Source organism: Prenolepis imparis, unplaced genomic scaffold, assembly GCF_030444845.1.
Source record: "Prenolepis imparis isolate NDT839.2.m4 unplaced genomic scaffold, iyPreImpa1.0 SCAF_5, whole genome shotgun sequence".
NCBI lineage: Eukaryota > Metazoa > Arthropoda > Insecta > Hymenoptera > Formicidae > Prenolepis > Prenolepis imparis.
In genome coordinates, this window is record NW_028141163.1 from 7,188,857 (window position 1) to 7,201,909 (window position 13,053).

General features: G+C 32.8%; 1 protein-coding gene and 1 long non-coding RNA gene across 4 annotated transcripts in view; one reads left to right on the forward strand and one right to left on the reverse strand.

Annotated features, from left to right (window-relative positions):
- The window catches only part of LOC145936632 (uncharacterized), a 52,577-nt gene that overhangs the window by 21,188 nt on the left and 18,336 nt on the right, over window positions 1-13,053 (reverse strand). The window contains exons 1-2 of one of the 3 annotated variants that reach the window (XM_083038989.1): window positions 8,050-8,371; window positions 5,945-7,563 (exon numbers count right to left, since the gene is read on the reverse strand). The exons of 1 other annotated variant lie outside the window; for it this stretch is intronic. In XM_083038989.1, the coding sequence (XP_082895115.1) occupies window positions 5,945-7,418 (1,474 nt within the window). In that variant the 5' untranslated portion in view covers window positions 7,419-7,563; window positions 8,050-8,371. Of the gene's footprint in view, window positions 1-5,944; window positions 8,372-13,053 lie in introns of those variants that run through there. One more of the 3 variants, XM_083038988.1, reaches the window with a different exon arrangement.
- Window positions 1-13,053, forward strand: part of LOC145936648 (uncharacterized) — a 203,161-nt gene that overhangs the window by 14,601 nt on the left and 175,507 nt on the right. The gene's annotated exons all lie outside the window — the stretch shown is intronic.

A 13,053-nucleotide genomic window follows, 5' to 3' on the forward strand; every position in this document is an offset into this window, starting at 1 on the left:
CACACATAATAGATAAATAACAGTGAAAATCAATCATTGACGCTAACAATATGCACGAAAAGATTAAATTCTGTTTGTTCAACAGCTCAATTAGATTGTGCGAAATGGTTCGAATGCGCGACCGTATAATTAGTTTAGAATCAATTACGTGGTAATTGCAGAGATGGTCGTAGCCGTCTGGTTAGGCGTCCGTGTAATTAAGGCCTTGCTAAATAAGAGCAAACTATAAAAAATGTATCTTTCTTCACGTACCTTTTCTTTAATATTCCTGTTGTTAAATCACGTTTTAAAAATTACTGTAAAATATCTATTAGAAAAATAGCGTTAGAAATTATTAAACTTCTTGTAGAAACATATATATTAGAAATATACAATAATGAAAAAGTTAGTTTTATTTAAATAATAATTTTTATTGGAGTACAGTATTAGGGATGCAAATCAATAAGAGAATTAATAATAATAATATTAATAAAGAATAAGCAAATTTTTCTCTTTCGCACATACGTAAATGTGATGAATATCGTGCGTTAACATTTACGACTAATGAATTCGTCCGGGAACAATATTTTTTAGGGTGCAACGTGCAAGCCGTTAAACTCATTGCAAACCGAAGGATTTACGGATGCGATTTCCGCACGCGTTACATGTCTGGTACGCATTTCCAGTAACAAGAATATTTGCGACAGACTGACGGATGTATGTATAGAAAGAAAGAGAGAGAAAGAGAAAGACAAGAAGTACGAAAGGTCGACGTCTTTTTTACGAGATTCGTCGCGAATTGCAGTGGACAATTTCGGGCGACGTCCTACGCAGAAAACGTAAAGCGTTTCTCGATTACAATTGCGGTAACGACGCCCACCGAGAAAACCATCTCCGGAGATAACCGAATCCTCTTAGATGTCGGAGCGGTCTTGCAATTTCGTAGCGAGGATCATATCTAGATTATATTTTGTGTGGCTAATCCGTTCGGCAGAATAAAACTCATAGTAATTCAAATTACCGTTTTGATTTTGAGCAGGTAGATTATTTTCATTATCACATTTGTGTGTGTGTGTGTGTATGTGTGTGTTATAATAAATCATAATAAATCATAAATAATAATAATATATAAATAAATTATCGATTTATAAATGTTTATCAATTATTATCATTCTTTTAAATTTGTGTGAATATTAGGTAAATATATGTTGACAGTCAAACTCTGTGTTGACGAAATAGTTTGTTGATGAATTAATATAATTTTTGTTGATATTTTCAATATAATATTTAATGTGAAAAATGACAGCGGACTTTTGCTCTTCATTTTTACTTCTCTTTTTCTCAAGAGAATCAGACAGAGAGGCGTCTTCGCGACAATAGGCATTTCAGATAGAATTTATCTTGATGAACTTACGTGTCGGCTTGGCGCGTTGAAAGCATTCGCTGCGGGGGAACGAAAAAATAACTTTTTAAGAGAGCCCAAGAGTAATTTTTATCGTACCTCTCTCATCTGCGTTGTCTTTTGGTCAGACACAACGGCGGTTCCGCCTTGAGGTGTTTCACTTGTATTCAACATTATCGCGTACGCGTGACGATTCCATGCTGTGTCGACATGACGCATATTTTACATCTCTTATCGAAAGCGCTTGCTAGGTCAGACACCAGACGCCGCGAGAAAATGCGGGCAGCTTTGGATTTTAATCCAATGGAATTTTAATCTCTAGATTTTTCCTTCTTTTTTAAGCGAATCTAGGGATAAACCCAGGAACGTAACTAGCTTAGATTTAGATCAGGAAAACTTTTTGCGCTTTCTCAGCACACAGTGCAATCTCTGAGAAAAGTTTCGTCGTCTCTGCTTTTCCAATTACATATATTGAGTACACCAATACTTCCGATCAAAATTAACGTAATTGGATTCTGGAGACTAAAGAAACGCGAGAATGAATGACCACACAAATATCAAGAAACAAGCATTAATTAAAAATTATTAATTAAAAAAGTATTAATTAGAAATTATTTTAAAAATTATTTTACGCTTTTAAAAATTACCAAACATTTTTTGAAATAACTAATATATATATATATATTACAATTATTATTTTTTTTTTAATAATTAAAGTTGAGTAAAAACATTATTTTGGTGAGACTCTAATTTTTCAATATTTTATATTTAAATTTAAATTTTATATTATATATACGTGTGTGTGTGTGTGTGCGTAATATTTGAATGAATTAATTTAGAACTAATTCAAAATATGCTGTTTCTTCAAAATAAATAAAAATGTTCTGCAGTGTTTTAAATCCAGACCGTGCTTTAGATTTATAACTTGTGAAGCTCTCACAAGTTTCCAAAGAGATTTTATATCATATACATATATATATCATATTTATGTTTGTATTTACATATCATTATTTTATTTTCTACTTCTATCTTTTACATACATTGTATTTCGGAACAATCATATAATTTGATTATATTTTTTGTGTATTAGCTTTTTCACATTTTTATTGAAATACAGGAAATTATAAAGTAACATTTTTTTAAATAATAAAAAATAATGTTTTGATTAAGTAAAAAGTAAATTATAATCATAAATTTTTATTCTATTTGCAAGCACGAAATATAGGAATTTAGGAAATTTAAGAAAATTTTATTTCTTTTTTGAACATTAAAATGTATCAAAGACATTGCCTTAAAACTTGGCGTGTGTATGTGGTCAATATCTTTTCTTAATATAATTTGTGATTGACTTTTTCTTATAATTTTAATATAATTTTTGGGGATAAAATAATTATGATATCAATTAAATTTAAAGTATATAAATTATATGAGAATTTTAAGAATATAAAAAAATACTTTATAACTAAATACATATAAAAAACTGTTACTTTAGCAATATATTAGTAATAAATATTTAATACATTATGAAAAAATAAATTGCTAAGGTTTCGCGTCAACTTTCATAAATAAAAAAAGAAATCTAATTTATAATTTAATCCACATCATGAAATATTTACGTAAATGCAGTACAGAATAATAAGCAATAATTGTAAACGAAAAGATATGTTAATAGATCGTATAAAAGGCAGGTGATAGATTTTTGACGATGATGGGACTTCGTTGCCCTAGGCTAACATTTTCGAGAGATGTCCGAAGCAGGTATTTAAGTAACAAAACAAAAAATGGATCTGTCGCTCTCTTGACGCATTTCCAAATTTTTTGCTCTCGCTTGGATTTATGAATCTTATCATATGTGTCAGTTCGTCATTTATCTGACCATTTCTCTCAGGGCCGTATTGAAAAGAATTCACAAATATTTATTTATATTTAATTCTGTGCTATTTCTGCATAATTGACGATAAATGTGCGCTCGTTTAAAGTTCTTTATACAATTGAGATATTTGATGAAAATAACATTTGTAATCGGTATATAATTTTCTGCATATTTTCCCGTAATTTATATTTTTCTCTCGATACATTTTGCATTCGATTTTAACTGCCCTATTTTTATTTTTTCATTTCACAGAATTAGAAGATCAATTAGATAAATAATTAGATAGAATAAGTACAAGATTTACTGAATTATATTAAAAAATTATTAAATTACATCAAAGCCTAACATTTTATATTTATGTCATGTGCGTGTGTGTACGTGCAAAGAGCGCTTTCTCATGATTTGTTCTGGAACGCGAACGGGATCAACGTTCTGATATGAGTCTGCTTTGACGACGTCAGTTTTCTAGTCTTCATTTGGGTTGTACAGAAAAATTGAGAGCCAATTTCTCTGTGAATTTGATGAGAGTCTCGCATATCTATTTTTTAAATTCACTTTATAAAAGACTTAAATTACACCTTAAATTTACGAGGCAATGCTGATAAAGAAACACACACACACACACAACACATAGAAAAAAAGAAAGAGAGAGAGAAAAAAGAAACTTGTTCTTTTTAATTCTTCTATAACATGTTTAGAACATATTAAAATCAGAACAGACATATATCTCTTGTTTGAAAATTATCTTAGGCAGTTTGTCAAAGTATTCTCTTCATATATTTTATCTTTTAATTGTTTGACGTATTTTACACGAATTTCCATATTTGCGTAATTATAATTACACGTTCGCCAGTTATTCAGCAAGAGAGAGTTTCTTTGGCGCGAACATAAAGCGACAAGTTAGTATACCAGTTTTTGTAAGTATCGTTATTTGCGATACCGTAATTTCGCCCCTTATGTCGCGATGCGAGAGCTTCCGTCTCGCGAGATATCTGGGCCAACGTAAACTCGGAGGAGAGACCATGTGTGCCCGTCAACCCGATGCGCGAAATACCTTATAAGGAAGGATTATTACAACCAGCGCGAACAACCGTTGATATAAATACCGCTGATCCGTTTTAGCTGGATTATTTATTTCCCGTCAAAATGAAAAGATATGTCGATAGATTCGACATCGGTTGAAATTAAGATCATTAATTCGTGATGGCTATTACGCTCTTGTCGAACTGTTTATTGATATATAATTAATGAAGTGTCTCTAATATCTAATTCGTGAGAAGAGATGAAAATTGTAATATACATATAGAGACATATTTAAAAAAATGTTACAGGTAGAAGTTATTTTCATTTCAAGTATATATATTACTAAATTTTTTTCGAGTTAAAAAACTTGCAATATATTATAAAATAAAATATATAATAAGTTTTTCTTAATATTTCTAATATTTTATATTCCATAATGATGCTTTATTTGATTTTAACACTGATACATGAGTGATTTGTATTATGCGAAACATATGTAATTATCTTACATATGAATAGAGATTTAACTACGCGATAACGTTCCAATTTTATCTCTTTCAAATAAGTAGTACTAACTGCAACAAAAACGCCAATTATTATTCGCACTGTAAAAGCAAATCGCGATTTTCCGTTTTTGGCCGTTCGCCAGCGAAGCAACTTGCACGCATGCGATTTCTACAGAGAAATGTCACAAAGTGTTCAAAGTTAAACCAGCGATGTTAAAAATGCACCGCGATTTTACTACCGCTCCAAATAGTAGTCGTAATGCCAGTTGACACGTTCCCATTTCACGACCAATTTCGGTAATATCGCATGACTTTTTCTATTCTGATCTAAATTAGAACTATCATAATATTTTATTTTAAAAAAATTTTGGCCAATAGATCTCATTTTTTGAAATTTTGTATTCTGAATGATTGCGCCTTTTCATCACTGTTATTTTCGGCTCCTATTATTTATAGAAGATATTAAGCATCTTTGTATAAGAGAGATTTAAATCGGGGAAACTCTTGACTCAATTAATGTTTTCGTTCGGAAGTACTTGATTCGTTACGTAAACAAGTAACGTAGCTAATAAAAATTCATCGACTGTCGATCAATACCATCTACGTCTCTACGTATTAACGAAAGTAAAAGTGTGTACATTGACCCATTCTATACCGTTCGTCTGTCGAAACGCGATGAGATTTAAATTTATCTTCATTGTGCACAATTTACAAATATATTAATTAGTTATTATGAAATTTTAGTTGCTAATTATGTTATTAAATTAACCATAAAATTTTTAATTATGATTTCTCTCTAAAAATACGTTTAACAAAGATTGTATCAATTTTCAATCTAATCATTAAGGATAAAAGTATCAATGAATAATATCAATTTTTATTTTAATTCTTATACAAAATTTAAATTAATAATGTTTAAAAAACTTATAACTTAAAGTATTTATATATTGACAAAAATTTATAAAATTTATTATAAATCTTTGAGATTTAATGATTGAAATATTTGTGCCGATCAAAAATAGTGAAAAAAAAAGAAAATAAAAGACAAAACAAATTATGTAAATTTGAATGCCCATTGAAATATACATAGAATGATTGATTATCTATAATTTAGCGGTAACCGGTAAATGACTAGTTCCGATTCTCGCTCGCTCGACTAACCTGCCTGTAGATGCACGTGGGAGCCAAATTTGACCGTCACTTGCTGAAGAAAAACGCCGATGGCCCCGTGCGTGCCGTGCGATAGAATTTGTACTAGTAGACCCACGAGAAGAAGCACCCAACCCCAGCCACCCTCCGGATAGTAGTGCTGCTTTAGCGTCAGCAATTGTCTCAGGTCCGCGACCAACTGGCGCGATGCTGCATGCGTCTGTTCCGGTGCCACTGGTGAATGATCGCTGCATGCGATCCCGCTGTCATGGAATGACAGTCGTGGCAGCGATCGGCTGCGACAAAGTAGTGCGGTGGCGATCGGCGTCGCCAATTTCGTCGAGTCGCTTCTTCGATTGACAACGATTTTCGCCGCGTCTTGGTTCATCTTCGTCTCATAGACGATGGCGGCGGCGGTGGTGGTTGCAGTATCATCGCGATTCAGATAACCTGAATATTTTCGCATATGAGATTGTCGATCGTAAGAAAAGTGCGCCTTTCCGCAGTTTTCGTATTTTCTCGCGTCGCCAGGCTCCGCGCAAGGAACGACGACATCTCTTTCCCGATCCCTCGATTCTCGTCGATTCCCGATAGCGTTCCTCGCGGACGCGGATCGTCGTGTTCTTCCGGGCGATCGCGCGCGGTTGTCTCTGGCGAAGATGTGAACGACCTTACGGGTCGCTTCACCTCGCGGAGGAGCTTCCCGAAGCGCGTCTGTGCTCGATACAATGACATCGTCCCCATGAGAATACGCGCGACTTTGCTGCGAACTGATTTCCATCTTCTCTTTGTTGCAGTCATCTTTATGATTCTCGATATTTCTGATAAGCTCGGGTTTGTTCGAGCCAATCGTTTTATCAGCATCGGGGGAGTGATATGCTGATTCGCATGGCTCGTTTATACGATTGTTTATCGGTGCGATCGCAACTTTTGTTTCATGAACAGCGCTTTTCTTCATGTCGCAGTATTTATTATCGATAGTTCCGCTCGCTCGATTGCATGTTTTAAATGCCTTTTGATTTTCTTCGATTTCGTCAGTTGGTGGGAACAAGCAGGAAACTTCAAGCTTACCGTTTAGATTGTTAAAGCTCTCATTTTCTTTTTCACATGTAATTATCTTACGATCGCTGATGATATTGTTGCGGATATCGTTATCCATCTTATTTTTAATAGCGTCCGATTTGTTGGCATTTTGAATGTCACTTTCAAAAAATGGTTCTTCTTGCTTCGACCATTCTTCATCATCTCGTATGCAATGATTCCCGATGATAGCGTTGCCATTATCCGAATACTTTAATACGTGATTAGGATCGCGGATTTTTAATTGGCTGATAGGCTCTTCGACATAATCGACGCGGTGATTATTATAGTCGGCCCAAGATTTGACCGTTACGTGAGCTTCATTCGAAGATCTTGACGGTTCCGCAGCTGTCGCAGACGTCACTTGGTATTCGTCAACTTCGAGATTAATATGGGAGGCTGCCATTATCCGAATTTCTCTTTCTCTGACTTCAAGATGTCACACGACTTATGGTTTTCGTCGTTTTCGTTCTCTTCACTGACGTCGCCGTCTTCGTCGTCGTCGTCGTCGTCGTCGTCTCTCCCCTTCCTCGGTTTCTTCCATCTCCTTCCTGATCAGAGATCCGAGTCTCGAAAAATGTTTGTCTCAAGGTTCGAATTTTGCAATCGAAACGAAAGATTAAATCGCGATTAAATTCTTAATGCATCATTTTTGTCGCACAAAGAAATAATTTATAAACTTTTTATAAACACTTTAATATTACTATTATTTAACATAAACATGATTAATTTATAATCTATTTTTGATATAAATAAGAATATAAATAATTAATTATAAATAATTAATTTATATTATATAAAATATCTATATACAGCATTTTTTTAGAGAAATTTTCGTCGAATATAATTCGCTATTTTTTCTCTCTTCAGTTCATTGAACTACGAGTATCAATAATCAATTTTAAAATAAATAAATTTAAAAATAAAAATTTTGCACGTAAACGATCTAAATTCAAATTATCGCCACCGTCGTGTGGATTCTAATTTATTACAGCTGAAAGCGACAAAGTCTTCGCAAATACAATCGTAATTCTCACATTTTACGGTGATCATTATTTAATTGAAAAAATCTCGTAAAACTTTGGAGAACAGTTTTCGAAGATAGAATAAATTTTCTTAAGGATGCGCCAAGATTGTCATAACGAAACCGCGATTGTGTCAGTCGCAAAACTTTCGGAAAATTTTTCTTAGTAGCCCGGATCTCGTAGGCGGAAAGCTCGCCTCCCTCCCCGGTAACGATCGCGATTAAAGTTCGAACGGGTCCCCCTGTCCCAAGATATACGATGGTTGAGTGCAACGGGATGTTGTAGATCTCACGGGGAAACAACCGGGCGCGACACGCTCAGCACGCGAACTGAGCGCTCATCTCAGCGCGAGTGCCGTCTCTCTGCGGCTGCGGCTGCGGTCGGCGGCATCTCTCCGCTCCAGGAGTGGAGTCGTCGCGGATTGTGTCAGGCTGTGTCGGACGTGCGATCGTCGTCGTTCCCTCTTCCTCCGTCTCTGTTCACTCTCGCTGGTCTGTTTCATCTCGGATCTGTTCTATGCTACTCCACTTTCCCTTCCACCGCAGTGACGTCGTGCGTCATTCATCAGTAGCCGTATAGATATACGTCTTACCGATGTTGGTTGTTTCTACTTCTTACGGGCGCGTTGGCGATTTTTTTCTTATGACTCTTCTCGGTGGCGAATCGGTATTTTTCCTGCCTCTTTCTGTCTCCTCTGCGTCAATTGTCAGTTCGTTGACTCGACTATCGTTCATCAGGAGCCTAGTTACTTTCTCTGTTTGCCTTTTATGTTGATCAATGTCGCTGTTACGCGCTGAAACTTGCCGGAATGATCTTGAGTATTTATCTTGGACCGTAATAAATTGTACTATCTTTGTACCTATCTATGCGTATCTCTGTGAAAATGATCATGTATTACGGAAGTAATCCGTTGAAAGGCGAATCTCTCGTTTCACTTCTTCGAGGATAACTCTCGAATCTATGATTTTGCGTGCGAAGTCTTCATTAGTACATTTCTTATAATATCGATCTTCGTGGGCGAAGAAATTGTGAGCTTAACTTCGTTTCTTATATTAGTCTTTTTTTTATTAAATCTTGCACACACATACAACTTAATCTCTTTGTTTTTTCTCTTTCTTAAGTATTTTTTATTAAATCTTGCACATTTATTGTAGTCTGATGTGATGAAATTATTGCTAAACATGTTACTACAACAAAATAAAATAGTTTTGCGATTGTATTTATTATTTTAACAATAATCTTATTTGAATTGCGCTACATTGGTGTTAAGGACAGCATATATTTGCTTTTATTCTAATTTGGAATTTACTGCATTTAATAATTATTATTGTAGATTTATACGTTTATTTTGTGAAGAGGAAGGTGAGATCGTTATATCATATTTGCACAGAAACATAACTACGATTATACCTTTTTTCGCGAATTTGAACACAGAAAACGTACGATTTGTAGTAAAACTTCGAGCTCATGAAACTTTAATTTCGAAACTTTGACATTTTTCCTTCGATCGCTAAATGATAAATGGATGATATTTTCTACTTAATAATTCATCACGTAGAACAAATCGTACAAAGGAGTCACTTTGTCTTTTCTCGTTGAAGGTCGATGTCGGACCGATTTCGTGACCATTGCCTTTGAATAGACAATTAGCCAGCTGAATTACATTCGTCCCGCATAAGCTGTGCGTGCGAAAGGCGAAGCTGAGTACAATGTATTACATAATCGCGTGCATGATTTAGTACTTTCTCCAATAGACGCGTTAAAATAATGCACAAAAGGTTCCTTTTGAGCGAGCAGGGGGTAAATAAACTTTTCGGTAGAGTATCTCGCAATCAGTTTTAATCCTCCCCGACTTGTGGTTTATCTTTGGTTTTAATGCAACCAGTCCTGTTTGCCACATCAACGTTTTTACGATAGGCCAAAAGTCATTTTATTACATGAGAAATAAAAATCTAAATTTCCGCGATAATCTTAACTTTTCCATTCTCGCACCGAAAGATCCCCTTCGCGAATCTCATACGGTTCCTTTGACGATCCCTTCTCCGTAAATCCCTGTCCGTTTTATTCGTCTCTTTTTGTGGACATTATTCTCTCGTTACCCAAAATATATGAATTGAGGAGCGCGCAGATGTTATTGTCGTTATATACCTATGGATTAAGCGAATATTTTATTAGACTGAGATCGATAAAAATATTAGCTGTGAAGATGGATTACGCAGAAACTTCGGTTTTACTTCGAAAAAAAAATTTCAACAGAATTTTTTTTCCCATATTATTTATTTAATTAAATTGCGGAAATATTTTATATATTCGCAATTTTTATCTTTTTATTTGTAACAAAACATATAATATATATGAAATATAATATATATGTAATGTGTATAAAACATTTTTCATATTTTCAGAAAAATTTGTGAAATGATATTATATTTAAATTAATATAAGAGTTAAATAATTTGAAAAGTAATCCTTTATGCTTACTAGAAAATTAGAACTGTATGAGTTGTCAAAATCACATTGTTGAATGAGATCAATTTAAGATAAACCTATCCCCGTCACGAAAATGATTCGCAATTTGCAAGGGGTAAAAGATAAAGATTACTTTACTAAAGGCTTTGGTCTGCTTTAACCAAATGCTTGTGTCATGCTAGGCATCGTATTGTTCGCGTGTCATTCCGTTAGGACTTCGTCAACACTCTTTCCGCGTGTCATGTTTCAACCCGTTATTACATATCGATTCGATATGGCTGCTTATGGAAGATGCGAACAGTACAATACTGCTGAAGGGAACAGTGTCCTCCAATGATGGACGAACAAAGAAACTGTCGAACAGCTATTACTTGAACAAAACGTTATGTCTGACGGGGCACAGTTTAGAGTTTAGAGTTTAGAGACACAATACTTATGAATTGAAGTATGCCATAGTATGCCGCAGTATAGACTTTCACCCTCAGTAATATAATCGATTTCGTTAATATTATTAATATTATTTGATTTGCACAATTAAATAGAAGTATATTTTTGTACCAGACACGAAAAGAGTTGCTAATATTTTAGTTTGTATTTTATAAAAACTAAATATATATTTGCCGAGAATTTTAATGAAATAGATATAATTTTCGACAGTATTGTGTTTTCTTTTTTTGCGATACAAAATTTATTAATTAAAATAATCAAATATAAAATATGATGTTAAATATTGCTAAAATTATATATTGCTTAGAAGACAATACATAAAACATAAATTTTTTAATTAAGTACCAAAATTATAAATTTATATATATTATGTAAAATATTATATTAATATTTAATATATTATCTTATTATCGCTTTGTTTGTATTATAATACATCAAAGAAAGAAGTTGAACAATGACCTGTTATAATGTACAGGATATGATTATATTATCGAAATGAAAAGTTTAATAAGATTGATGTGTCTACAAAATTGCCCTATAATGACGTTTCTTGATAAGTTTTGCACCGTCGGGTGTTCCTTTTCAAATTACTTTACACCTACTCATCGCGATTCATCGCTGGCACTTATGAAGTTATTGATCTCCATTTCTTGTGTGTTACGCGTATTTCTTGTTTGATATTAGTTATCTTTGAAGCTATGTCACGTAGGACATTCCGCATTTTTTGCGTATGTAAATGTTTCTTGTATGCACATTAATTTGGGAAGGGTTATAAAGTTGCAAAGTTTATATTATAATCATAATTCTCATATTGTAAAATATTACATTTTCTTTTAATTATTTAATTATTTGGACGCTATGATATTTTTGCAAAATGTATCGAAAATGCAATTTAAATTTATAAAATAAACATAGATTTTTTAATATCTTTAAATTAAAAATATTGTTACACACTCCAAATTTATTTTTTTAAATTTATTTTATAAATTGTAAATCAGAACTAGAATATTTCAGTAGAAATTAATTTGTAAAATAATTTCATTAACTTTTTACTTTTAATCACTTTACAGTTATACAGGTAGATAGTTCTGTGTTGGTACATTAGAAATTTATTATTTTTGGAATCTATTTGCAAAATATATCTTTGAGCATAACAAATGTACCAGAATTAATTAGCAATTAATTAATTAGCAATTAATTCTGGTGCATTTATTTTTTATTTTATATTACGATTCGCTATAAGTATAATTCGGAAACGAAAATGCTAGTGTAACATTAAGTTAGCATTGTCATCTTTAATATCCTACTAATTCTTATTAATTATTAGAAATAATAAATTCGAAATTAAAACAAATAAATTGGTAATAGTAATAATTAACATTTAATTATGCTATAATATCCAAGTCAATTCTTGTGATAGAAGAAATAGATTAACAAAAGTCTGAATGACATCGAAAAAAATAGAAATCTCAGAAATTAAAGAGAGTTGTCGGTTAGGAATATCTGAGAAATTCTCTTTTTCTTTTTCGGTAACTCAATTGCTGAAAGCTCTTGGTAAGCCTCCCAGATTATTGCTAGAGGATGAACATAAGTTTGTCGCGGATTCTTGCATTGAAGTCATTTCGTTGCTTTTTGTGTCCGAACGACTCCCGGCATGGTCGTCGCGAGGAACATCAAGATAATTGAATTTTTATTCTTTATTTTTTTAGTCTTAGGTACAACTAAATGGTATAAATTTGCTTGACTATTAATCGATATATGCCGTATTTTCATCAATAAAAATGTATTCTTTATAAATTAATTATTATCATTTTAGAAAATTAAATTTAAAAAAATTAATATTTTATACATTCAAAACTGTCCCATGCTTCCAAACTATCTACTTATATGGAAATGTTACACTTTTGTAAAGCATTCGAGGCAAATATGGAAATTGTAAACTTATTTGTAGTATACATTTTTTTATCAGTATTAAATTATAAACTATTTCTTGAGTTATAAAAATTTAAAAATATGCATAAGTTTTTAAAGTGCGATAAAAATCCAAGTTAGAAATTTTAAATTTATTTCGAAGTTTCTTCGCGACTTGAGATTTTTAAG